Source organism: Pelodiscus sinensis, chromosome 7 (genome assembly GCF_052426305.1).
Source record: "Pelodiscus sinensis isolate ZL-2025 chromosome 7, ASM5242630v1, whole genome shotgun sequence".
Taxonomy (NCBI): domain Eukaryota; kingdom Metazoa; phylum Chordata; order Testudines; family Trionychidae; genus Pelodiscus; species Pelodiscus sinensis.
The window spans coordinates 66,634,178-66,659,644 of record NC_143058.1 but is presented as its reverse complement, the minus strand read 5'-3'; the positions used below and the strand labels follow the sequence as shown (position 1 = coordinate 66,659,644).

Here is a 25,467-nt window from a genome sequence, read left to right as displayed (position 1 = left end):
CGTGTCCCCCGGCCCCGCCCTGGCCCGCTGTGCGGTGCAGCGCTAACACGAGCACGCCTGGGGCGAGGCCGCTGCGTCCCTGGCCCTGTGCGCGTGGGGGCTGGGCTTTGCTCTGCTCCGGCCGGGGGTCACTTGGGGCAGTCCCATGGCCGGGGCTCCCCATGCGGGCAGACGGGCCCGTGGCCCCCGCTACTCCTGCCTGTGCCCCCCGCAGGCCAGCAGGGACTCTTGCTGGGCTGCCCGGCCACCCCGCTTCTCACTCGCTTCTTTCCCTGCCTGGGCCGCACAGGGGGCCCTGCCTGTCGCGCGGCTCCCGGAGCCGCCCCCCGTCACTGCGCCCCCCACCGCCGGGCAGAGAGTGGAGCCAGGCAGCACGGGCGAGCCAGTGCCCGGAGAAGGACCACCGCCCGTCCTGACAGGAGGTAACCGTGGTGTCCGCCGTGTCGCCCCGGGGCAGGGGGAGCCAGAGGGCAGGAGCAGGGCGCGGGGCGCAGGCTGACGTTGGCAGAGCCAGGGGGGCGGGCTGCCTCCATGTCGCTGCGGCCCATCAGGAAGGGCTGCCCACCCGGCACCCCAGCCCGGAGGGGCTGTGCCGTGGCCGGCCAGCCTGGGCTCCGGTTCGGCAGCCGGCCCGGGGGCACCCGTAACCGTGCCTGGCTCTTCCTTCCAGCCAGGGCTGGTCCCAAGGGGGCCAAAGGCGAGCGGGGGGAGAAGGGCGAACGTGGCCCCAAAGGGGACTCCGCAGCTGGCGGGACTCTAGCAGCTGGCGGGACTCTAGCAGCCGGTGGCACCAAAGGCGACAAGGTCAGTGACAGCTCTGAGCGTTTCTCTAGAGCACCAAGCATGTAGCAAACCTCAGGCGCCTGGCTCCCGCAGGCACCTGGCGCCCAACCCCGTCCCCCTGCCCCGTGGCACCCAGCGCCTAGCCCCCCCCACCACGTGGGCGCCCTGTGGCACCTGGAGCCCAGCCCCGTCCCCCTGCCCCATGGGCACCCCGTGGCACCGGGCGCCCAACCCCGTCCCCCTGCCCCGTGGCACCCAGCACCTAGCCCCCCCGCCCCGTCCCCCTGCCCCGTGGCACCCGGCGCCCAGCCCCGTCCCCCTGCCCCGTGGGCACCCCGTGGCACCTGGCGCCCAACCCCGTCCCCCTGCCCCGTGGGCGCCCAGCCCCGTCCCCCAGCCCCGTGGCACCTGGCGCCCAGCCCCGTGGCACCCGGCCCCGTGGCACCGGGCGCCCAGCCCCGTCCCCCTGCCCCGTGGGCACCCTGTGGCACGTGCTGTTTGTGCAGGGGCAGAGCAGAGAGCTGGGCACATCTATCCCATTACTGGCTGTAGCGCAGACAGATGGGCGGGGCGGGGTTGGGCTGGGGGTGGGAGGGGGAAGATGCAAGCCAGGCAGCGAGAAGGCAAGACCAGGACTGTGACTGGAATGAAAGGCGAAGGCAGGCGGAGGGGGCGTGTCCAGAACAGCTGAGTAGCCCCTCGTGCAACTAGCGATGGTGCGAGACGTCTCGCGCTCCGTGCACTCCGTGTCCCGGACGGCTGAGCGTGCGGCTAGCGATGGTGCGAGACGTCTCGCGCTCCATGTCCCGGATGGCTGAGCGTGCAACTAGCGATGGTGCGAGACGTCTCGTGCTCCGTGCACTCCGTGTCCCGGACAGCTAAGCGTGCGGATAGCAATGGTGCGAGACGTCTCGCACTCCATGTCCCGGACAGCTGAGCGTGCGGATAGCGATGGTGCGAGACGTCTCGCGCTCCATGTCCCGGACGGCTGAGCGTGCGGCTAGCGATGGTGCGAGACGTCTCGCGCTCCATGTCCCGGACGGCTGAGCGTGCGGATAGCAATGGTGCGAGACGTCTCGCGCTCCATGTCCCGGACGGCTGAGCGTGCGGCTAGCGATGGTGCGAGACGTCTCACGCTCCGTGTCCCGGACGGCTGAGCGTGCGGCTAGCGATGGTGCGAGACGTCTCGCGCTCCGTGTCCCGGACGGCTGAGCGTGCGGCTAGCGATGGTGCGAGACGTCTCGCGCTCCGTGTCCCGGACGGCTGAGCGTGCGGCTAGCGATGGTGCGCGGCATGTCTGCGCCGTGCCGTGATGTTTGCTCTGTTCTTCCACAGGGGGAGAAAGGCGACCTGGGCGTGAAGGTGAGTGCGGGGCTGGGTCGCAGGGGGCAGGGCCGGGGCCGGCCGGCGAGACAAGTCGCATTTCACTGTGGAGCTGAGCGGGGGTCGGCCTTGTGTCGGTAGCAGGGCTTCTGCACACCAGGGACACGGCCCCGGAGCCCGGTGTGACGTGGGGGGGGGGTGTCTGCTCTGTGACCCGGGTCCCCCTGCGCTGGGCTGTGATTCCCATGGACTCACCCACACGTGGATTGGCCCAGACACCTGGGCCCAGCCCGGGCAGTGAACAAGGCTCTTCCCGGGGAGGGGACAAAGAGGGGGGGGGGACGGCCCCTGGCTGGGGGCAGGGCTGGGAACTGGGCAGTTTTTGCAGGAAAAACATGGAGAGGAGACTAAGCTGGGGGCTGGGGGGGCTGGACCCCTCCCCAAGGGGACTGAGGCTGCCTGGCCCCGACTCCTGTAGCCACGTCACGTCTGTGCTGTGTCCTGGAGAAGCAATAAACCCCCCTGTTCTACTGGCTGGCGGAGTCTCGTCTTGCTGGATGCAGGGGGGGATCCCCAAGGCACCGCTACACCTGGCTCCAAGGGGCCCTGGGCCGGGCCCAGTGGCTGGGGCAGGGGAATCGGCCGCTCAGCCTCCGCAGAAAGCAGCGGGGGGCGAGCTGGGAGAGCCGGGGCCGAGTGCAGGAGTCACTTCCCCCTTTGCCCCCAGGGCAGTGCGGGATTCGGGTATCCCGGCTCAAAGGGGCAGAAAGGCGAGCCAGGTGCCCAAGGATCGCCCGGACCCGCCGGCCCGCCTGGGCCACCCGGCACTAGGGTGCAGCGCCCCGATGGCTCTCTGGTGGAGCAAGTGGCAGGGCCGCCCGGCCCCACAGGCCCCCCAGGGCTGCCCGGGAAAGATGGCCTGCCTGGCAAGGATGGAGAACCTGTGAGTACAGCCTCGCCCAAAGTGGGCCGGGGGGCGGGCGGGGGTGCGCTGGGCCGGGGGGCGGGCTGGGGTGCGGGCGGGGGGGGGCGCTGGGCCGGGGGGCGGGCTGGGGGGCGGGCGGGGGGGGCGCTGGGCCGGGGGATGGGTTTGGGGTACGGGCGGGGGGGCGTTGGGCAGAGGAGCAGGTGGGGGGGGGGGGCACTGGGCCCTGTCCAGGAGTGGGGGCAGCAGGAGAGGCCAGCCTGGCGGTTTGGCGCTCGCTGTGGGCGAGCCGGGCGTGCCGTGGGAAGAGGAGAGCTTGGGTCCAGTGGGGAGGGAGAGGTGGGGCTGCGTGGGTGCAGGGCTCCGCGGTAGCCACAGCTCCCCAGCGGAGGGGGCCTGTGTCCGGGGGGGAGGAGGAGCGGGGCCGGCGCGGTCCAGGTCTATCGGCCGCCTTGCGCAGCCTGTGGCGTTAACGCCGATGTCTCTGGCTTTAGGGCGATCCTGGGGAAGACGGGAAACCCGTAAGTGGCACCGTTCGCTTCCCGCTGCCGGGGGCTGCCCACACACACTCGGGAGACTGGCCGTGCAGGATTGCGGGTCCTTGCCATATCGTGCATGCGCCCTGGTGCTCCCTGCCAACCTGCCCCCCCTCCTGCAGCACGCCCCCCACCTCCCCGCAGCATGCCCCGCCCCCCCCGCGGCACGCCCCCCCACCCCACCCTGCAGCACGCTCCGCCCCCCCTCCTGCGGCACGCCCCCCCACCCCACCCAACCCCACAGCACGCTTGGCTCCAGGCCTTGCCGGCCGGCAAAGGAACACAGCCCAGAATCCACCTACGGTGCCGCCCTGAGGGTGCCTTGCCCTGCCCTGCACGGCCAGGCCTCGGCGGTGGCCGTGGGCCCAGGTCCGGGCGCCACAAGGCTGTAGGCAGGCGAGAGAGTCCAGGGCCCAGCAGCCAGCGTGAGCCGGAGCGGAGGGAGCCGGGAGAGCAGAGGGCCGGGGCCGAGAACAGTCGTCAGGCGGGGCAGGGCTGTGGGCTCCGGGTCTCTGCCAGCCGAGCCGAGGGAGGTGCGGGGCGAGGGCCAGCTGCCCGGCAGTGCGGGGGCTGTGAAATGCCCGTGGCTGGGGGTTCCCAGACCGGGCAGCCGGCTCTAGGGGGTCCCTGGCCCCGCCCGGCTCCGGCTCCGTCTCTGTTCCCTTGCAGGGTGACGTTGGCCCCCAGGGCTTCCCTGGGACTCCGGGAGACCCGGGCCTCAAGGGCCAGAAGGTGAGTTGTGGGCTGCGGGGCGGCCGGCCGGGCTCTCCCTGCCCTGCGTTGCTTGGGCAGCGTGCAGGGCAGGAACGGGCCTGTCCCCAGCTGTCACCTCTTCTGTGCCTAGGGGGAGCCGGGAGTCGGGGCGAGAGGCCCCCCTGGACCGCCCGGGCCACCCGGCCTCTCCTCCAAGCAGGACAAGCTGGTAGGTTGCTGCGTCCTGCCGGGGGCACAGATGGGCCGTGCCGGAGCTGCCGATCGCTTGCCAGTGGGGACGTGGGCGCGGCCGAGCCCTCGGGCTCACCCTGGCAGGGAGCTAGGCAGGCGTGTCGGTCGCGCGGGCCAGCGATTCCCCGTGGCTGTGGCGCCAGAGTGTGGGCTGCCTTCGCGCGGTGCCCTTGGCGGTTGCTTCCCGGCGCGCCGCAGGCTAGTCTCCCGTGCTCTGCCGGCCGGGCGCCTGGCGTTGGTGGCGCGCTGCCGACTCGGGCCGGCCGGCGGCACCGCTGAGCGCGGGGGCTGCCCGTGTGCTTCTCTTGCAGACGTTCATTGACATGGAGGGCTCGGGCTTCGGCGGCGACCTGGAGAGCCTGCGGGTGAGTGGGGGCGGGGGGTGGTGCTGCGGGGCCAGGCGTGGTGCTGGACGTGGCACCGCAGGCGTGAGAGAAGGTGCCACGTGCCACCGACCGTCCTGTTCTCTGTTGCAGGGCCCCCGAGGCCCGCCAGGGCCCCCTGGCCCTCCTGGGGTACCCGGCCTGCCAGGGGAGCCAGGAAGGTTTGGGAGGAACAGCACTGACTTGCCGGGCCCCCCCGGCCTGCCAGGCAGAGATGGTGCCCGTGGAGCCCAAGGCCCACCGGTAAGTGTGGGGGGTGCTGGGGTGCTCCAGGGCTGTGGGGGCCCTGCCGGGGTTAAGGGCAGTGCCCCCGTGTTTCCTGCCGCAGGTCTAGGGCCCGTAGGCCAGGCTGAAGGTGCTAGAGTGGGAGGACAGGGGAACTGCAGCTTGCTGGGACTTGGAGCACAGCTGGTGGGGGTGGCTCGAGCTGGTGGCGGGGGGAAGGTGTGCAGCTGGCGCAGGGCGTGGCAGGGCCGTGGCGACCCTGGTGGGAGTGGCCCATGCCGGGGGGGGGGGGGGGCGTGCAGCTGGCGCAGGGCGTGGCAGGGCTGTGGCGACCCTGGCGGGAGTGGCCCATGCCGGGGGGGGGGGGGGGGGCGTGCAGCTGGCGCAGGGCGTGGCAGGGCCGTGGCGACCCTGGTGGGAGTGGCCCATGCCGGGGGGGGGGGGGGCGTGCAGCTGGTGCAGGGCGTGGCAGGGCTGTGGCGACCCTGGCGGGAGTGGCCCATGCCGGGGGGGGGGGGGGCGTGCAGCTGGCGCAGGGCATGGCAGGGCCGTGGTGACCCTGGGGGGGGCGTGCAGCTGGCGCAGGGCGTGCAGGGCTGTGGCGACCCTGGCGGGAGTGGCCCATGCCGGGGGGGGGGGGGGCGTGCAGCTGGCGCAGGGCGTGGCAGGGCCGTGGTGACCCTGGCGGGAGTGGCCCATGCCGGGGGGGGGGGCGTGCAGCTGGCGCAGGGCGTGGCAGGGCCGTGGCGACCCTGGCGGGAGTGATCCGGGCAAGGAGATGCCATGTGGCAGCAGCCTGGCATGGCGGAGGCAGCGGCCGTTCCTCGTGCCCATGGAGCCGTGGCCGGAATGGGGCAGCTCTGGACCGTTTCCGCCCGCTGAGCGTCTCTCTGTCCTTGCAGGGTCCTCCTGGTTCCCCTGGAAGAAATGGGTCGGCTGGCCAGGCTGGGCCGCGAGGAGAGCGGGTATGAGCCCTGCTGGCGTGGCGGGGCCTGGGCCCGCACCACAGTCTATACCTCCCCGGCTGGGGCGGGGCAGAGCTGGGGGTAGAGCCGGGCCGAGTGCCCCAGGGCGGGGGGCTGGGGGTGGGCCTGGGCCAGCGGGGGCCTCCCTCAAACGGGTGGGGCCGCGCTGGCAGCTGGGTAGCCAGTGGGCACCTGTGGGGGTTGGGGAGCTGCAGACGCGCCAGCCCCAGGGTCCGGGCCCAGCAGCCTCCAAAGGGCTTGGCCCCCAGCTCGCCGGGAGCTGCCCCGGCCGGCCAGCGGCGCACTGACTACTCTCTCCCTTCCCTGCTTCTTCCCAGGGGGACCCCGGCGCCCTCGGCCTGCCCGGAGCTCCAGGACCCAAGGTACCGGAGCCCCCACGAGGGGGGGGGGGGGTCTGTCTGCTCCCGCGCAGCCCAGGCTGCGGTGTCAGGTGCTGCTGGCCAGCCAGGGCGCAGGCGCAAAGGGAGCTCGGGCAGGCGGGGGGTTGGGGACGCAGCGGTGGAGGGGAGCGGGGGGGATGTGGCTGTGGGGTGGGCAGGCGGCTGCAGGATGAGGTGGGGGCGGGGCCGGAGGACGCAGGGGACGTGGTGTGGGCTTCATCTTTCTGCCCATGAGAGCCCCACACCCGCCCACCTGCCCTCCCGGCTTCTCTGCGGCTGCGGGCAGGGGGAATGCGACTGCGGGGTGGGGCCGCGGGGCAGGGCCTGGGAGGGGCTGGGGACGTGGCTGGGGGGCTGGGGACGTGGCTGCAGGGGGGGTGCTGTGGACGGGGGAGCGTGGCTGCGGGCAGGGCCCGGGAGGGCTGGGGAGGAACGAGGACGGGAGCTTTGCAACCCCGGGCTGGTCCCGCGCTGCAGAGCGCTGGCCTTGCGATCCGGGGGCGGGGACGGTCCCGGAACAGGCAGGGGGGCAGCCGCTGGGTTTGTGTCCGACGTGCAGCTCGGGGCGGGGCGGGGGCCCCAGGCTGGAGGAGCCCGGCGCTCTGCCCAGACGCGCCCTGCGGCCTGGGAGCGCTGCATGACTGCTCCTTTTGTTCCCGCGCAGGGCAGTAAGGGCGAGGCGGGGCTGGCCGGCGCCCCTGGGGAGACGGGGCTGGCCGGCCTTCCGGGGCCCATGGGACCACGTGGGCTGCCAGGTCCCCCCGGCCCTCCCGGGCCAGGCTACGAGGTGGGATTTGTAAGTACGAGCTCGGAAGTCTTACGCTGCCATCGGTCAGCAGGTGCCCCACGGGGGCCCCTTGCCCGGTTCTCTGGGGGTCACTCGGGGTGCCCGCGGGGGGCCCTTGCCCAGTGCTCTGGGGGTCACTCGGGGTGCCTGCAGGGGGCCCTTGCCCTGTGCTCTGGGGGTCACTCGGGGTGCCCGCGGGGGGCCCTTGCCCAGTGCTCTGGGGGTCACTCGGGGTGCCCGCGGGGGGCCCTTGCCCTGTGCTCTGGGGGTCACTCGGGGTGCCCGCGGGGGGCCCTTGCCCTGTGCTCTGGGGGTCACTCGGGGTGCCCGCGGGGGGCCCTTGCCCAGTGCTCTGGGGGTCACTCGGGATGCCAGCAGGGGGCCCTTGCCCTGTGCTCTGGGGGTCACTCGGGGTGCCCGCGGGGGCCCTTGCCCTGTGCTCTGGGGGTCACTCGGGGTGCCTGCAGGGGGCCCTTTCCCTGTGCTCTGGGGGTCACTCGGGGTGCCTGCAGGGGGCCCTTGCCCAGTGCTCTGGGGGTCACTCGGGATGCCAGCAGGGGGCCCTTGCCCTGTGCTCTGGGGGTCACTCGGGGTGCCCGCGGGGGGCCCTTGCCCAGTGCTCTGGGGGTCACTCGGGATGCCAGCAGGGGGCCCTTGCCCTGTGCTCTGGGGGTCACTCGGGGTGCCTGCAGGGGGCCCTTGCCCTGTGCTCTGGGGGTCACTCGGGGTGCCCGCGGGGGGCCCTTGCCCTGTGCTCTGGGGGTCACTCGGGGTGCCCGCGGGGGGCCCTTGCCCGGTGCTCTGGGGGTCACTCGGGGTGCCCGCGGGGGGCCCTTGCCCGGTGCTCTGGGGGTCACTCGGGATGCCCGCGGGGGGCCCTTGCCCTGTGCTCTGGGGGTCACTCGGGGTGCCCGCGGGGGCCCTTGCCCTGTGCTCTGGGGGTCACTTGGGGGGCCCGCGGGGGGCCCTTGCCCAGTGCTCTGGGGGTCACTCGGGGTGCCCGCGGGGGGCCCTTGCCCGGTGCTCTGGGGGTCACTCGGGGTGCCCGCGGGGGGCCCTTGCCCGGTGCTCTGGGGGTCACTCGGGATGCCCGCGGGGGGCCCTTGCCCTGTGCTCTGGGGGTCACTCGGGGTGCCCGCGGGGGGCCCTTGCCCTGTGCTCTGGGGGTCACTCGGGGTGCCCGCGGGGGCCCTTGCCCTGTGCTCTGGGGGTCACTTGGGGGGCCCGCGGGGGGCCCTTGCCCTGTGCTCTGGGGGTCACTCGGGGTGCCCGCGGGGGCCCTTGCCCTGTGCTCTGGGGGTCACTTGGGGGGCCCGCGGGGGCCCTTGCCCTGTGCTCTGGGGGTCACTTGGGGGGCCCGCGGGGGGCCCTTGCCCTGTGCTCTGGGGGTCACTCGGGATGCCCGCGGGGGGCCCTTGCCCAGTGCTCTGGGGGTCACTCAGGGTGCCCGTGGGAGCCGTGTTTGCATCTCACGGGGGTTTGTTACCTCAGGGCGACATGGAAGGCTCGGGGTTGCCGTTGCTTTCTGCCACGCCTGGAGAGCGCGGCCCCGAGGGGCCACAGGTAGGTCCCCTTGCCCGGCCGTCAGTGGACCCCGGCTCTCCCTGCCGGAGGAGTCTTCCACCCCGCCCCGGAGACCCGGCATTGCACAGCGCGGTAGCAAGGACGCTAGCCCCCTAGGCTGCGGGCTGCGTGTCCACGGCATGAGCCAGCTCTGTGGCATGGCCACCACAGGCCGGCTTGGGGGTGCACGTCCCTGGCGGGCCACCCTGCTGGGTGAGGTCCGTGCATTCCCCCCATCCCACCCACCATGGGCAGACCCCCCGGGACAACTGAGGCAGGGAGTAAATGTATTTTATAAATACATTAAAAGCAAGAGGAAGACCAAGGACAGGGTAGGCCCACTGCTTAGTGAGGAGGGAGAAGCAGTAACAGGAAACTTGGAAATGGCGGAGATGCTCAATGACTTCTTTGTTTCGGTCTTCACCGAGAAGTCTGGAGGTGTGCCTAACGTAGTGAATACAAGCAGAGAGAGGGTAGGTTTAGAAGATAGGATACACAAAGAACAAGTTAAAAGTCACTTAGGAAAGTTAGATGTCAGCAAGTCACCAGGTCCTGATGAAATGCTTCCCAGGATACTCAAGGAGCTGATAGAGGAGGTATCTGAGCCTTTAGCTATGATCTTTGAAAAATCATGGCAGACGGGAGATTCCAGAAGACTGGAAATGGGCAAATATTGTGCCCATCTATAAAAAGGGGAATAAGAACAACCCAGGAAACTACAGACCGGTCAGTTTAACGTCTGTCCCAGGGAAGATAATGGAGCAGGTAATTAAGGAAATCCTATGCAAACACTTGGAAGGTAATAAAGTGATAGGGAATAGCCAGCATGGGTTTGTGAAGAACAAGTCATGCCAAACTAATCTGATAGCTTTCTTTGATAAGATAACGAGCCTTGTGGATAAGGGAGAAGCGGTGGATGTCATATACCTAGACTTTAGTAAGGCATTTGATACGGTCTCGCATGATATTCTTATTGATAAACTAGGCAAACTTATTGATAAACTAGGCAAATATAACTTAGATAGGGCCACGATAAGGTGGGTGCATAATTGGCTGGATAACCGTAGTCAGAGAGTTGTTGTTAACGGTTCTAAATCCAGCTGGAAAGGGATAACAAGTGGAGTTCCTCAAGGGTCTGTTTTGGGACCCGTGCTGTTCAATATCTTCATCAATGATGTAGATATTGGGATAGAGAGTACGCTTATTAAGTTTGCGGATGATACCAAACTGGGTGGGGTTGTGACTTCTTTGGAGGATAGGGACATAATTCAAAATGACCTTAGCAAGTTAGAGAAATGGTCAGAGGGAAACAGGATGAGGTTTAATAAAGAGAAATGCAAAGTGCTCCACTTAGGAAGGAACAATCAGTTCCATACATACAAGATGGGAAGCGACTGTCTAGGAAGGAGCATGGCGGAAAGGGATCTAGGGGTCATAGTGGACCACAAGTTGAATATGAGTCAACAGTGTGATGCTGTTGCCAAAAAAGCAAATATGATTCTAGGTTGTATCAACAGGTGTGTTGTAAGCAAAACTCGTGAAGTCATTCTGCCGCTCTACTCTGCACTAGTTAGGCCTCAGCTGGAGTACTGTGTCCAGTTCTGGGCGCCACATTTCAAGAAAGATGTGGAGAAATTGGAAAGGGTACAGAGAAGAGCGACAGGAATGATTAAAGGTTTAGAGAACATGACCTATGAAGCCAGGCTTCATGAACTGGGCTTGTTTAGTTTGGAAAAAAGAAGATTAAGGGGGGACATGATAACGGTTTTCAAATATCTAAAAGGGTGTCACAAGGAGGAAGGAGAAAATTTGTTCCTCTTGGTTTCTGAGGAGAGGACAAGGAGTAATGGGCTTAAAGTGCAGCAGGGGAGGTTTAGATTGGACATTAGGAAAAAATTCCTAACTGTCAGGGTGGTCAAATATTGGAATAAATTGCCAAGGGAGGTGGTGGAATCTCCCTCTCTGGAGATATTTAAGAACAGGTTAGATAGACATCTGTCAGGGATGGTGTAGGTGGAGCTTGGTCCTGCCTTGAGGGCGGGGGGCTGGACTCGATGACCTCTCGAGGTCCCTTCCAGTCCTATTATTCTATGATTCTATGATTCTATGAGTGTGCAGCCAGTGGGGGCAGGTGTTCGTGGGGCGGGGTGCTGGGAAGAGCCGTGCCCGTCGGGGGCTGGCTGGGGCTGAGTGACCGCGCCCGGGATGTGACGTCCTGCGGCCCAGGCTGGTGTTGCTGGCCGTGAGACCACAGACAGGCGCCAAGGTCGCCGGCGGGGGGGGGCTGCGAACACGCTCGGCTCCTTGGCCTGAACCCGTCTTGTCTTCCTTCACACAGGGGCCCCCTGGACTCCCCGGACTCAAGGTGAGAGCCCTGGGAACGTGGGCGCCCCAGCTCCCCAAGCTGGCCTGGCTGCGCCGCCCCCAGGCCTCTTAGACGGGCGCTGGGAGAGGGGCCAGTCCAGCCCCCGTGCTCGGCCGCACCCCCCGGGGTCCTGCGCAGGGGGTTCCCTGCAGGGCGTGCGGCTGCATGGAGTCCCTGGAGCCAGGGCGTCTCGCTGGCGTAACGCCTCTGCCTGCGAGGACAGACCCGCCCTGGCCTGGCTCTGCCCCCTCGCTGGGAACTAGCCCCCAGCTGCCTCTGTGCCCTGAGCACCCCTGCAGAGGGGCATGGAGCTCTCGGCCCTCGTGCCTGCTCTGTGCAGCTGCTCACCACCGGCCTTTCTCTTGCAGGGGGACGCCGGCAGCCCCGGCCTGCTTGGCTTGCCAGGACAGAAGGTAGAGTCACTTCACGCAGCTACACGAACTGCCCGCATCCCTCTGAGCCCTAGCGGGAGGGCCTGGGAGACACCCCCTCTGGGTCAGCTGAGGACCAGGGCGGGGATCAAACGCGCAGCCGCCGGGACCCGGGGCAGGGATGGAGGAGACGCGCGGCTGCCGGGGCCCGGGGCGGGGATGGAGGAGACGCGCGGCCGCCGGGGCCCGGGGCGGGGATGGAGGAGACGCGCGGGGGCCCGGGGTGGGGATGGAGGAGACGCGTGGCCACCGGGGCCCAGGGCTAGGGATCAAACGCGCGGCCGCCGGGGGTGGGGACGGAGGAGACGCGCGGCCACCGGGGCCCAGGGCGGGGATCGATCGCAGCACGTCCTATATGCAAGCTCTGATCACGCATTCTCCAGCTCACGGTAGCTGCGACTGTCTCTGGGGCTGGGGGGAGGTCGATGTTCAGACGCTGCCCAGTGTTGTCAGGCAGACTGGAGCGTGTGGTCTGGTGAGACTGGATGCCCCTAAACTCGCATGTGGGCCTAGAGCAAGGCTGCTCAGGGTGGCTGCTGGGGGGCCCTGTGGAGTCACACCCCGAGGAGCCAAAGGCAGGACCTCGGTGTGCTCCCACTGTCTGTGTGTTTCAGGGGGACCATGGTACTCCAGGCGTGGACGGGCGCCCAGGGCTGGAAGGTTTCCCAGGACCTCAGGTGAGTGTTGGGGGGACCCCCCTGCCCGGCCTGGCAGCTCTTAGGGGCTGACTGCTACACAGTCGGGTTGTGGGTACAGCCTCTGGTAACAGCCGGGCCTGGGTTATTCACTGCCACACCCATGGATCGCCTGTTGTGACAGTGCATTGGGGTTCCCCCGACTTCTGCACCCCCGTAATGGCACAGACAGACTCCACCAGCCAGTAGAACAGAGGGAGTTTATTGCTTCTCCAGGATACAGCACAGCACAGATGTAATCTGGTTCCAGGGCAGGCCTAGGATGCCTCAGCCCCCCTTGAGATGGGGGAGCCTGGGCCCCTAAATCCCAGCCCGTTGCCTAGGCTGCTTCCTCCATGATACCAGCCAGAAACTAAAACTCTCTTCCAGCCCTGCCCCCAGCCAGGTGCTGGTCTCTGCCCTCCTCCCTGTGTGTCCCTCCCTGGGAGGCTGAGGCTGGGTGTCTGGGTTAATCCACCTTTGGGAGAGTCAGTGAGAATCTCCCCTCCCAGCGCAGGGGGACCCCGGTCACAGAGCAGACAGCCCCCCCATTACGCCGCAGCTGTGCACGGGCAGTCAGTCGGTTCAGACAGCCGAGGCCTGGGCTGTTCACTGTCATGCCCTGGTTAGTGACCCCATGGAGCGCCTGTTCCTTGGGCAGCCGCGGTCAGGTTGTAAGTACAGCCGTCTGACAACTGGGCCTGGGCTGTTCACTGTCACGCCCTGGTTAGTGACCCCATGGAGCGCCTGTTCCTTGGGCAGCCGCGGTCGGGTGCTAAAGGCCTCGCCGCAGACGGCTAAAGCTCATCCGCGGAGCAGACCTGCGCACCGTGCACCGCCTGTCCCTGGCCATGGCCTCCACCCTGTGGGCTCAGCCCTGTGCCACGCGCCGGCCCGGCCCAGCCCCGCTCCCCCACGTACAAGTGCCGCGCTCAGCACCCCAGGGGCCCGTTCTGCCCCATGTCCCGGGGTCTTCGTGGGCTCGCCTGCGCGATGGCCCCTTTCCCTCCAGGGCTGTGCCCCCCCCCCCGCGCTCTGGGGGAACCCCGGTTGCCCCCGGAGACGTCCCTGAGCCTGCTGCGTGTCTGCTGTCTCTGACCCAGCCCTGGCTGTGCCCGTGGCAGGGCTGGGCCGGCTTCTGCACGTGGCCCGAGGGCTCGGCGCTGTCCGCCCGGCGCCAGCAGCAGTGTGGGCTAGCTGGGTGCTCTGTGCTGGGCGCCATGTGAGCCGCACTCCCCTCGCTCTTGTTGCAGGGACCCAAGGGCGAGCGGGGTGGCCAGGGGCCCAAGGTGAGTGGTGTGGGGTGCTGGTGTGGGGCTGCCGGCTTTGGGGTGTCATGGCCCCGCGTGGCTCGCTCCCTTCCCACCGGGCCAGCTGCGGGGGAGCTGGGAATAGGAGGGGGGCAGGCTTGGGGCCTGGGCCTCTGCTTGTGAGGTGGGAGCCAGCTTTGGGGGGCTGCTTGTGAGGGGGGACCCTATGATGGCAAGGGGAGCAACAGGCCCCATGGTTGCCGGGGGGCGAGCTTGTGGGGAGGGCCCATGGGGACGATGGGGGGCCGAGGGGGCGAGCTTGTGGGGAGGGCCCATGGGGACGATGGGGGGCCAAGGGGACAAGCTTGTGGGGAGAGCCCATGATGGCAAGGGGGTCGGGCTTGTGGGGAGGGCCCACGGCAGCAAGGGGGGCCATGGGGGCGGGGGCATTCTGGGCTGCGGTTAGCTCACAAGAAGGATTGACGTTGCCAGGGCGAGCGAGGCCAGGACGGCGTGGGCTCCCCTGGCCCCCCCGGGCCGCCCGGCCCCCCGGGGCAGGTCGTCTATGCGTTGGGTGAAGAGGTAAGGACACGTCGCCCCTGCGGCCCATACGCCCGGCTCTGGGGCCTTTGCCCGCCTGTTCCCTCGCGGCTGTCGTGCCCGGCTGCCCTGTGCCAGCTGGCGCTGGTGCTGGTGCCGGCGGGAGAGTTGTGCCGCCGCGGCGAGGCGGGGCAGCCGGCTGACGTGTCTGTTCCTTTTCAGGAAGCGCTCGCTGCTCTGCCGGGCCCCGAGGTAGGTAGCCCTGAGCTCCCGGCCGTTCGCCCTGCGGCCCCCTCCCTGCCCCCGGCCACGCCGATCTCCGGGCCGTGTGGGGCTGACGGTGCCTCTTTCTTTCCCCAGGGCAGACAAGGCCGCGCCGGCTTCCCGGTGAGTATCTCCGTCTCCCTGGAGAGCCGAGCGGCTGGGACAACTGCCAGCCCTGTGCGGAGGGGCCCTGCCCCCCGACCTGACGCCCCAACCCGGGCACGGCGCCCAATGGGGAGGGTCTGAGCCAGACCCTGGGGGTGTAAATCGGTGTAGCCCCCTGGACACTGGCCCCTCTCTGCTGTGATGTGGCACCAGCCCCTCAGGTGGGGGGGATGTGGGGGGCTGCCGGTCAAGCCGGCCGGGCAGAGGGTCGTTTCTGTGCCTGCCATGTCCCAGAGATGGGGAAAGCTGCTTGGGGCGCGGCTTCCCCTCCCCTCCGTGGGCAAGGCACGCGGCCGGGGCTGCCTGGCACCCTCTCAGTTGGCGGGCTGTGCTGGGCGGCCGAGGCTGCCTCTGTGCCTGCTGGTCCCCAGGCAGAGGCGGCTCGGTTCGGCCGCGGCACGGCTCTACCCGCCTGCCCTGCCTCTGGGGAGCCCCGGTGCCGGGCACGGAGCCGTCCCTGCGTGGCGGCACCGTCTCCACGGCGACTCCTCCCTGCTTCCCTTTCAGGGCCCGGCGGGACCCAAAGGAAGCCCAGGAGACCCAGGGTTCCCGGGCGCTCCAGGACCCAAGGTAGGCCGGCCCGCCGGGCCCCGCTGCACGCTGCCTGTCGGAGGGCGGCCAAGCCCTGGGCCCTGGGCAGGCAGGTCCTGCTCTCTGGCTGCCGGCCCGGTACTGCCCTGAGCTGGAGCCCATGCCCGTTCTGGGGCCGCTGAGAAGCTGAGGGGCAGGGCAGAGCCCAGGAATGGTCCGAGGGTTGGAAACCTGCCCTGGCACGGTGGGGTCCCTGGATGGAGGGGGACCTGCCCCGGGAGCAGCCAGTGGGTGGTCTGGCAGAGGGAGGGCTCATGGGCCCCCAGGGCCGGAGGCTGGCGCTAGACGCGGTCCGACTGGGAATAGGGGGACGGAGCAGCTTCCCGGGGCTGGGGGCGTCTGCGCCGGGAGTCGCTGTGCGGCAGGGCTCCCTGCTGGCTGTAGCGCTGCGGGTCGTTTGGGCCGTTCGTTAGCGGAGCCAGAGCCCGGGCGGCAGCGGGGGTTGGGCAGGGGCGGGGTGGCATGTCTCCTGACTCCCGCTTGTCTTTACCTCCTGGTGCCAGGGTGAGAAGGGGGAGCCCGGAGCCCTCGCCGGCCCAGACGGGACGCTCAGCGCAGCCGGCGCGAAGGGAGACAAGGTCACGCGCCGACTCGGGCTCCCGGCCTGCCGCGGGGTGGGGTGGGCGCCAACCCAGTGCCCTGCCAGTCTGCAGCTGCTGCGCTGCTCGCGCCAGTGACCGGCGCTGCTGTGCCACCCCTTCCACGCGCGGGCAGGAGGTGCTGTCGGTGCGGGCGTGGTTTCCGTGCCCAGGGGTCTGTCCGGGCTGTGCCCTTGGGGGCTGGCGTTTGCCAGGGGCCGCGGGGTGGCCACGTGCACATCGTGACGCTAACGCTTTCCCTCTTCTTCGCCTGCAGGGCGAGCCGGGGCTGGTGGGAGCCAGGGGCCCGACAGTAAGTGCGCAGGGACGCCTCTCTGCCCTTGTGTCGAGCGGGGGCTGCCTGTGCCTGCCGGGTGTGCACCACGGCTGGGGTCACGCTCAGGCGTGCAGGGGGCAGCTCGGGGGCCCAACGCGAGCCCGTGTGGGCCGTGCTCGGGGGCCCAGGTCTTGCCCCACCACCCGCGGCCGGGGCGGGTTGCCAGGCCCCAGCCGGCCGGTGGGCGACCACCCCGGGTCCGTGGCTGGGGCTGAGCCATGTGCAGGGCCACGTGCAGAGCGGCATGGGAGGTGGTTCTGAAATGACTGAAGCGGGGGCGGGACGAGAGGGCGATAAACTCACGACAGGCCCCCCGCCCCGCGGCCCTGTCGGTTCTTGCCGGAAGGGGGCTTGCGCCGACCCACCGCATGGCGCTCCGTGTCTGCGTTGCCACGGCGGGGTTGGCTTGGAACTTGCAGACTAACTGGCCCGCCCTGCTGAGGCTAGTTCCCCTCCCCCCACGCAGGGCCCCCTGACGAGAGGGAATTGCCCCCTCCCCGACCATGCAGCCTGACCCCTCGGGGAGCCCCGAGAAGAGCCGGATGGGGGCGGTTATCGGTTCGCATGCTCGGAGACCTGGCCCCAGCGGGAGCCCCAGGCCAGGCTGGAGGGGCGCTGGTGGTGCCTGCTGGCCAGGGCTGCGTGAGGACGAGGAGGGGCGCATGGCCGGGCCCTGAGCCCTCTGAGCCGGCACCGTCTGACTGCTCCTTCGTCTCTCCCTGCAGGGCCCACAGGGGCGACCTGGACACAAGGGGGAAATCGGCTTCCCTGGCAGACCGGTAAGAACCTCGCTTGGCTCCTGGCGCGCCGCTGGGCTTGCACTTCCTTGCACCAGAGGCCCTGGAGCCGGCTGAGCATTGCCCCCGGGGAGCAGAGCGGCAGAGCCTCTGCATTGGGCCCCGCTGCTGGGCCCGGCCAGGGAGGGTCCCGGATCGGAGAGGGGCCAGCGCCCCAGGCCAGTGGCCTGGCCACGGCCTGCAAGTTCCTCCTGGGGACCCCGGCGTCACGGCCAGGCAGTGGCGGGCCACGCGCCCATGGCTGGAAGCCGAGCCCAGAAGTAAGGTGTCAGCTTGCCCTGGGACCGTGGCGGGTTCCCTCCCCGACAGCGACTAGCCCAGCCTGGGCTCCTGGCTCCCAGCACCGGGCGCTGGGCCCGGCGGAGTTGGGGGGCTCACAAGCATTTCAGAATTGCTGGGGCGTCCCTCCGCCGTGTCTCGTCCCGCCGATGGCCGCGCAGCAGGCGTGGGCTAAGGCAGCCCGCGTAGGGGCCTCTGCCATCCATGGCCGCACCGTGACCCCCGGGCTGCTCCGTGTCTGCAGGGCCGGCCCGGCATGAACGGGCTGAAGGGCGAGAGGGGCGACTCCGGAGGGCTGGGCTTGCAGGTGAGTGCCGGGGCCTGGCAGGCTTAAGGCGGGAGGGGAGGGCTGGGCCGGGTGGAGGGAGGCAGGGCTGCTGGTCGGAGCAGCGGGGCGGAACACGGTTTTGGGGAGCCCCGCCCCCACAGCCAGCCAATGGGAGTGTAGGTGAGAGATGGGGGGGGGGGGGGCGGTCCGGAATGCGCCTGTGCATGTGGTGTTGGCATGGGGCTGGGTTTGCTTCGCAAAGGGGAACAGGCCCGGCCTGGCCCCTGCGCTGCGGGCTCCTGCTGCTGAGCCCCGGCCGACACGCCGCTGGGTGCAGCGAGCCCTGGCAGCCCGAGAGCCTCCCCCGCCCTTGGCCGCCTGCTTGGCCCAGCCCCTCCCGCCACGTTCAGGCCCCGGGGGCTGCTGCTTGTGTGTGTGACTCCCCGCTCCGTGTGCTGCTCCGGCTCCCCGCTCCCGTGTGCCACGGCCCGCCCGTTGCTCCCCGCCCCGTGTGCTGCTCCCGCTCCCTGCTCCCGTGTGCCACTCCCCACCCGGCCCCGCCCGCTGCTCCCCGCTCTGTGTGCTGCTCCCACTCCTCGCTCCCGTGTGCCACGGCCTGCCCGCTGCTCCCCGCCCCGTGTGCCGCTCCCCGCCCCGTGTGCCGCTCCTCACCCGGCCCCGCCCGCTGCTCCCCGCCCCGTGTGCCGCTCCCCATCCCGCATCCTGCTCCCACTCCCCGTCCCGTGTGCCGCTCCCACTCCCCGTTCTGTGTGCCCTGCCCCGCCCTGCCCGCCGCTCCCCGCTCTGTGTGCTGCTCCCACTCCCCGTCCCGTGTGCCGCTCCCCACCCTGCCAGCTTTGGCCCCGGGCGCTGGACGCGTGTGGTGTTCTCCCCTGGTGCCTTCCCCAGGCCCGTGTGTGGGGCTGACAGCACTGTGACCATAAGTCCTAACCCTGCTCAGCCCCCCGGGAGCCAGGCCTTTGGGTCTGTGGTGTTCGGAGGTGCGCAACCTGTGGGGGTCTCGGTTAGTCTGCGGGGTGGTGCAGCCTCCCAAACCCACTGGTGCTCTGCTCTCTCTGCAGGGTCCTCCTGGCCCCCCTGGGCCTCCCGGCGCCCCGGGCAGTGTGGTGTCTGTCTACGACAACAATGTGAGTGTGCGTGGGCGCGCCCTGCTCTGGGGATGCGTCGCGCGCCGGCCAGGCCATGCCCAGCGTCCGTGGGCGGCGGCGGGCACCCGGGCCGGGCTCCACTGCCATGCGCGTGGCTGGGAAGGGTGGCCCACGGCCCGCGCGCTGGGGGGTGGAAGGGCGAGAACCGGGGGCACGCTGGGGACTCCCTGCCCCGCGGGGTGTCCGGCGCCAGCTTGGCTCGCGGGATCGTTCAGCGGAGAGCCGGCCCCTTTCCAAAGCCCGTGCAGACGGGGCATGGCCACCTTGCCCGTCCTGCTCAGCAACTCCAGCGGAAGTGCCCCCAGCCAGGGGACCCGCTGCCCCCACACGGGCAAGTGGGAGCAGGGAGCTTGCGTCCGCCTTGCCCAGGGCTGGGGAATCCCCTCTCGGTAGCCTGCCTCTGCCTCTGCCTCTTGGGCACCAGGCCGGCCTACACCCGGAGCCGCCGATACGCCAGCTGCAGTGCCTCTCGGCCCAGACTCTGCTCCCACGCCGGCACCCAGCGCCCGCTGACTCGGCCCAGCCCGGTGCAGCGTGTGGGGCTGGGCGAGCGCCAGGGTCTTGGCCTTTGTCGGGGGCTTGTGGACCTTGCACCCACGTGTGCGGCAGCAGGTCGGAGGGGAGCCCAGACTGAGCCCAGCATGGGGAGACGGAGTCGCAGGGGGCCCCAGCAGCGGGAGTGGGGGAGGCAGGGATCCCCAGCAGGGGACACAGGGGGCCCCAGCAGGGGGCGTGGGGGAGGCGGGGATCCCCAGCAGCGGGAGTGGGGGAGGCAGGGATCCCCAGCAGGGGGTGTGGGAGACACGGGGGCCCCAGCAGCGGCAGTGGGGGAGGCGGGGATCCCCAGCAGGGGGCGTGGGAGACACAGGGGGCCCCAGCAGGGGGCGCGGGGGAGGCGGGGATCCCCAGCAGGGGGCGTGGGAGACACGGGGGGCCCCAGCAGCAGCAGTGGGGGAGGCGGGGATCCCCAGCAGGGGGCGTGGGAGACACGGGGGCCCCAGCAGCGGCAGTGGGGGAGGCGGGGATCCCCAGCAGGGGGCGTGGGAGACACAGGGGGCCCCAGCAGGGGGCGCGGGGGAGGCGGGGATCCCCAGCAGGGGGCGTGGGAGACACGGGGGGCCCCAGCAGCGGCAGTGGGGGAGGCGGGGATCCCCAGCAGGGGGCGTGGGAGACACGGGGGCCCCAGCAGCGGCAGTGGGGGAGGCGGGGATCCCCAGCAGGGAGACACGGGGGGCCCCAGTAGGGGCAGTGGCTCTGTCGGTCCTGGGGCCGCAGTGCAGGTCCCCTGCTAAGGGTGCCGTGCGCTAACCCGAACCCTTTGTGTCTCTCCAGGCGTTCAGTGACTCCGGCCCCCCCGGCCCGCCAGGGCTGCCGGGTAAGGATGCTGCCAGCAGAGCAGGAGGGGCGCCGTGCTCCCCTGTCTTGTGGGGCCCCGGCCAGCTTTGGAGAGCGCAGCGTGGCGGGGGGGGGAGGGTGGCAAGCGCCTGGCAGGCGCCACAGGAGCTGGGGCCGGGCGCGGGGCAGGCGGGGAGCAGTTGGCCCGTGGCAGCACCCCGCCCCGGGGGAGGTCAACCTCTCGGGGCGCAGGGGACCCAGAAGAAGCAGAAGAGGCGCGTGCGGGTTTGCGGCGCAGTCGGCGTTCTCTGTGGCAAGCGCCAGGCTGCTGTCCAGCCACGTCTGTGCCCTGGCTGGGGGCCTTCCCCGGGGGGCCGAGTGACGCTCTAGTGAGTTCCTGTGTCTCCTCAGGCTACCAGGGCGCGCCAGGGCAGAAGGGTGACCGAGGTGAGCCAGGCCCCCCAGGGCCGCCAGGTAAGTGAGCCGGGCGTGGCCCTGCCTCGTGGCTCTGCAGGTCTGTGCCCATCTGGCCTGGGGCAGTCTCAGCCCAGGACGGAGCTGCCCAGCGAGGGGAGCTGGACCCTGGCTCATTTGTGGTGAACGAGGCAGGGCGGCTCTTATGGGGAAGGCAGTGGAATGCTGCCCTGGAGAGCTGGGGTGTCTCTGCTACCGCGGTCCTGTGTGACGGGGGGCAAGTCATCCGGTTTGCTCCTGAATCTGGGGGTGCTGAACTTAGGCCCGGGGGCCCGAGAGGCAGAAGTGCTGAGCTCAGGTCGGAGCTGGGCCCTACAGTGCCATGGGGTCTCAAACTCGGCACTCCAACTTAGTGGGTACCTCAACCACAATCTGTGTGCCTGGCCCCCCCGTGACATGGGCGTGATGCAACCCCGTGCGAGGGGCGTGGGTGGCAGAGCGGTGGCTGCCGAGAGGCACCGGATCGTTAGGTTCACAGCCGGGTTTGGACAGCCAGCGAGGCCAGCCGGGATAGGGGCTCATGAGCGAGCACTGTCCAGCCGGAGGAGATGCCTGTCCCAGACTGAATCGCCGTGCGCACCCCACTCGCATGGGCACCCTTGCCTCTGGCTTTGCCTGCCTGCGGCGTGCTTGGCTTTGCGCCTCAGGAGCGCGCTGGTCACGTGCTCCGAGCCGCTGGGCCACCCGGCGTGGGGAGCCGGCCGCAGCTGTAGGGGGCAAGGCCCCTGACGCTGATCCTGTCTCTTCGCAGGCCCGTTCCCCTCCGAGCTCAGTGACTTCCGATCCACCATCCAGGTAAGGGCCGGGCCCAGGTGAGGGGGTGCCCCTACGACTACCGCCCTGGTGGCCGTGCCGGTCGGGGGCTGGTCGGCGCCGGGTGTGGGGCTGCCGTGCCGGTCGGGGGCTGGTCGGTGCCGGGTGTGGGGCTGCTGCTCTGGTGGCCGTGCCGGTCGGGGGCTGGTCGGCGCCGGGTGTGGGGCTGCCGCCCTGGTGGCCATGCCGGTGGGGGCTGATCAGCGCCGGGTGTGCAGCTGCCGCCCTGGTGGCCGTGCCGGTCGGGGGCTGGTCGGCGCCGGGTGTGGGGCTGCCGCCCTGGTGGCCGTGCCGGTCGGGGGCTGGTCGGCGCCGGGTGTGGGGCTGCCGCCCTGGTGGCCGTGCCGGTCGGGGGCTGGTCGGCGCCGGGTGTGGGGCTGCCGCCCTGGTGGCCGTGCCGGTCGGGGGCTGGTCGGCGCCGGGTGTGGGGCTGCCGCCCTGGTGGCCGTGCTGGTGGGGGCTGATCGGCGCCGGGTGTGCAGCTGCCGCCCTGGTGGCCGTGCCGGTGGGGGCTGATCGGCGCCGGGTGTGCGGCTGCCGCCCTGGTGGCCGTGCCGGTGGGGGCTGATCGGCGCCGGGTGTGCGGCTGCCGCCCTGGTGGCCGTGCCGGTGGGGGCTGATCGGCGCCGGGTGTGCAGCTGCCGCCCTGGTGGCCGTGTCTGTCGGGGGCTGGTCGGCGTCGGTGTCGGGCTGGGCTGGGGGCTCCGGGCGGCTCCGACTAACGTCAGTCACCTTCCGCAGGGCACGAGAGGAGAGCGGGGGGACCCTGGACTGAAAGGCGAGAAGGGGGAGCCAGGCGGGGCAGGACTATATGGACCCAGCGTCTCTGGGCCCCCAGGCCCTCCGGGGCCCCAGGGCTACCCTGGCCTTCCGGTGAGGAGGCTCCGTTGGCGGGGGGGAGGGGAAGGCTGGGCACCTGGGTGGGGGGGCAGCGTGATGGGGCAGGCAGCCGGCACCGTGGCCCTTTGCAGGGTGGGGACTCAGGGAGGGGCCCGTATCCTGGGGCGGGGGATCCCTGAGCCTGGGGGCCACCGAGCACCCCTGTAGGGAGGGGTGGGGGAGGCTGAGTGGTTGTGTGTTAACCTGAAGGAGACTCCCTTGTGCATCCCAGGGTCCCAAAGGAGACAGCATTAGAGGCCAGCCTGGCCCCCCAGGGCCTCAGGGCCCCCCTGGCATTGGGTACGAGGGGCGGCAGGGCCCCCCTGGCCCACCTGGGCCCCCTGGGCCCCCCTCCTTTCCAGGACCCCACAGACAAAGTGAGTATGTGCCCAGAGAGTCATTTCTGTGCCCCTCCCGCACACTTCTGCCCTGCATCTCCCCCTCTCCCCACTCCCTGGCCAGGCCTGAGGCCTGCCCGGTTGCCAGAGGGTGAGACGCCCGATTCCCAGCCCCTTCTTCCTTTCCAGCGCTCCACATCCCTGGCCCACCTGGGCCGCCAGGGCCACCGGGACCGCCAGGGACCAGCGGGGCGTCGGCCTTCTCCGGGGTAAGGCAGCGAGCGGTCCGCTCAGGGCCTGGCTGGGGGCAGAGGGGGCAGTGCTGTGGGGACAGTGCCTGGGAAGGGAATTGCACTGCCCCACAGATTTCTGAATTGGAAATGGGCAGAGCCAAGTGTTTCCTGAGGTAGGGGCCTGTGGAACTCCTGGCCACAAGGTCTTGCAGAGCCAGCGACGCGCGGTTACCACGGCAACACGCCAGCAAAGGGCCTCAGCCCTGGTGCCGCCATGTCCTTGGGCGCAGGAAGGGGCCGTTCTCGGAGGCAGAATCGTCCCCAGGAGTTTCACGCCGCCCCGAGGCCTGTGGGCTGGAGTCCGTGCAGCGGAGCCGGAGGCCGCTGGGCGAGGCCATGTGCCCGCTGCTGAGCCTGCGCTGCGAGAGCCGTTCCACGGTGCCCTCTGCCCCCATCCCACCCTCGCCGCGGGCCCCGACTGACCCTGCCTGCCCCACAGCTGCAGGTCCTGCCAGCCTACCAGGCCATGCTGAGCGCCGCCCCGGAGGTGCCCGAGGGCGGGCTGGTCTTCCTGCAGGACAGAGAGGAGCTGTACGTCCGCGTGCGCGGCGGCTTTCGCAGGGTCCGGGTGAGTCCGCCAGCGCCGCAAGGGCAGGCTGCTCCCCACCGCCCCCCACTGCTCCCCACTGCCCCCCGCCCCCAGCCCCTGCCGCCCCGACTGCCCCCCCTGCCAGTCCCCGCCACCCCAGCTGGGCCTCCTGAGCCAGCGTTGGCAGCCTCTGCGGCCCCCTCACCTGCTCAGCAGCCCCCTCGTCACTCCCAGTGCCCACTCAGTGGCCCCCTCACCGCCCCCCATCCACTCAGCTGGCCCCCCCAACCCCACCCGATCAGCCACCCACTCATTCTCCCAGCCCACCCACTCAGCAGCCCCCTCACCACTCCCCCACCTGCTCAGTCACCCCCTCACTCCGCCCCAACCCCACCTGCTCAGCGGCCCCTGTGGTGGCGCGTCGGGGACCCCCGAGCCTGTACCCCGTCCGCAGCAGGGTGTGACTCCGCCAGCCAGGAGAACGGGGGGTTTGTTGCTTCTCCGAGGCACAGCCCAGCCCGGATTCCACGTGGGCATCGGCGTGAGGGGCCGGCAGCCTCAGACCCCTTGGGGCAGGGGACACGAGCCCCCAGCACCCGACTTAGCCCCTTCTCTTCCTGTTTGCCAGCCCAGACTGCCCCTTCCCAAGCCACCGACCATGCCCCCCCCCCCCGGGAGTCCTCCTTTTGTCAAACCCCTTCCCCTGGCCACGTGAGAAACCTCCGCAGGCCATGGGCTACGAGCTGGGGCTCAGGGCGTCCCCGCTGGGCAGTGCTTACAGCCACCGGCCAGTAGGGGTCACCCCGGCACCAGGCACTGCCCAGCCACAAGAGCAGACAGTCCCCCCACCTGTTCAGTGGCCCCCTCACTCCCCCCCAGGTCCCACCCGCTCAGTGACCCATTGGTGGGAATCTTCCCTGCAAGCCCCCGCCCCTCCCATGCCCCACCCCCTCATTTCCCCCCAGACCTCACTCGCTCAGCAGCCTCTTGGTGGGAATCTCCGCCCATCCCATGCCCCCCCCCACTCAGCGCCCCTCCAGCAGTAAGCGCAGGCTGAGCTGCAGCTGTGTGGAGCTGGCGCTCTGTGCCGCGGGGGTCGCTGGTTCTGTTCCCTGTCAGCTGGGTGCTGGGCGGCCGCCCAGCCGATAGCTCCGAGCCCCCGGCCTGCAGCCGGTGCACATCCGCACGTGGCCGGGAAGGGTCACTGGGTGGCCTGTGGGCCACGAGCCACGTTGGAACGGTCCCGTTTCCGTGGGCTGGACGCGGCTCCCCGTAACCAGCGCCTTGCTTTGTTTCAGCTGGAGGAACGCACTTCGGTCTCCAGCGCCGGGCTGGTAAGTGAGCCCTGCCCCAGGGCACGGCCGCCCGGCCGACCTGGCCACTCCTGTGCCCCGCGGCTGGGCAGTGAGCCTCGCACCTCTCCCCGCAGGACAACGAAGTGTACGACAAGCCACCAAGTGCCCGCTACCCGCATGGCGGCGCTGCCTCCAGCTTCCAGCAGCACCCGCCCCCGCCTCCGCCCCGGGAGCTCGACCCCTACTCCACCGCCCGGCCCTGGCACGCGGACGACAGCATCGCCAGCCACCGCCGCCCCCCGGAGCACGCGCCCCACGGCGCCCAGCCCCAGCAGGAGCCCCTGGAGGGCCGGGGGGAGAGCGCCCCCTCTGCCGTTCACACCCACCACGACTTCCAGCCCGCTGTGAGTACCGCCCCAAACGCAGGCGCTGCTTGCCCCGGCCAGAGATGGGGGCGTGAGAGGGAAACGGCCCCCACGCCGGCCAAGGGTCACGCTCAGCTCCATCGGTCCCCTAACCCATCCACACCCCTAGCTGCCAGCCCCAAACCCTGGCAGGGGGCTAGCACGCAGGAGGCGTGGGGAGGGGCAGGGCTGCTATGGCTGGGTCCAGGGGGAGACACGGGGAGGGGCAGGAGGCATGAGGGCAGGAGGGGTGAGGAGGGGAAGGGCAGGCGTGCTACGGCTGGGTCCGGCAGAAGGCAGGGGGACGGGGCCGAATGGCCGCTGGACCCCTGGGACTTCCCTTCCAGCTCCACCTGGTGGCGCTGAACACCCCGCTGAGCGGCGGCATGCGTGGCATCCGCGGCGCCGACTTCCAGTGCTTCCAGCAGGCCCGGGCTGTGGGGCTGACCGGCACCTTCCGCGCCTTCCTGTCCTCCCGCCTGCAAGACCTGTACAGCATTGTGCGCAGGGCTGACCGGAGCGGGGTGCCCGTCGTCAACCTCCGGGTACGTGCGCACCCCGGG

General features: G+C 70.2%; 1 protein-coding gene across 3 annotated transcripts in view; it reads left to right on the top strand.

The window, feature by feature from the left end:
- Positions 1-25,467, top strand: part of COL18A1 (collagen type XVIII alpha 1 chain) — a 45,230-nt gene that overhangs the window by 17,948 nt on the left and 1,815 nt on the right. For 2 of the 3 annotated variants that reach the window (XM_089779970.1, XM_075934104.2), the window contains exons 5-40: positions 290-422; positions 671-804; positions 2,119-2,145; positions 2,834-3,049; positions 3,526-3,552; positions 4,237-4,299; positions 4,412-4,489; positions 4,824-4,877; positions 4,989-5,138; positions 6,023-6,085; positions 6,424-6,468; positions 7,151-7,282; positions 8,765-8,836; positions 11,175-11,201; positions 11,570-11,614; positions 12,247-12,309; positions 13,560-13,595; positions 14,049-14,138; positions 14,319-14,348; positions 14,457-14,483; positions 15,033-15,095; positions 15,620-15,694; positions 15,972-16,007; positions 16,757-16,810; positions 17,352-17,414; positions 18,458-18,523; positions 19,877-19,919; positions 20,291-20,353; positions 21,105-21,148; positions 21,908-22,039; positions 22,278-22,422; positions 22,573-22,652; positions 23,116-23,244; positions 24,504-24,539; positions 24,635-24,904; positions 25,252-25,449. In XM_089779970.1, coding sequence (XP_089636096.1) covers positions 290-422; positions 671-804; positions 2,119-2,145; positions 2,834-3,049; positions 3,526-3,552; positions 4,237-4,299; positions 4,412-4,489; positions 4,824-4,877; positions 4,989-5,138; positions 6,023-6,085; positions 6,424-6,468; positions 7,151-7,282; positions 8,765-8,836; positions 11,175-11,201; positions 11,570-11,614; positions 12,247-12,309; positions 13,560-13,595; positions 14,049-14,138; positions 14,319-14,348; positions 14,457-14,483; positions 15,033-15,095; positions 15,620-15,694; positions 15,972-16,007; positions 16,757-16,810; positions 17,352-17,414; positions 18,458-18,523; positions 19,877-19,919; positions 20,291-20,353; positions 21,105-21,148; positions 21,908-22,039; positions 22,278-22,422; positions 22,573-22,652; positions 23,116-23,244; positions 24,504-24,539; positions 24,635-24,904; positions 25,252-25,449 — 3,009 coding nt within the window. The remainder of the gene's footprint in view (positions 1-289; positions 423-670; positions 805-2,118; positions 2,146-2,833; positions 3,050-3,525; positions 3,553-4,236; positions 4,300-4,411; positions 4,490-4,823; positions 4,878-4,988; positions 5,139-6,022; positions 6,086-6,423; positions 6,469-7,150; positions 7,283-8,764; positions 8,837-11,174; positions 11,202-11,569; positions 11,615-12,246; positions 12,310-13,559; positions 13,596-14,048; positions 14,139-14,318; positions 14,349-14,456; positions 14,484-15,032; positions 15,096-15,619; positions 15,695-15,971; positions 16,008-16,756; positions 16,811-17,351; positions 17,415-18,457; positions 18,524-19,876; positions 19,920-20,290; positions 20,354-21,104; positions 21,149-21,907; positions 22,040-22,277; positions 22,423-22,572; positions 22,653-23,115; positions 23,245-24,503; positions 24,540-24,634; positions 24,905-25,251; positions 25,450-25,467) is intronic. The other variant, XM_075934106.2, reaches the window with a different exon arrangement.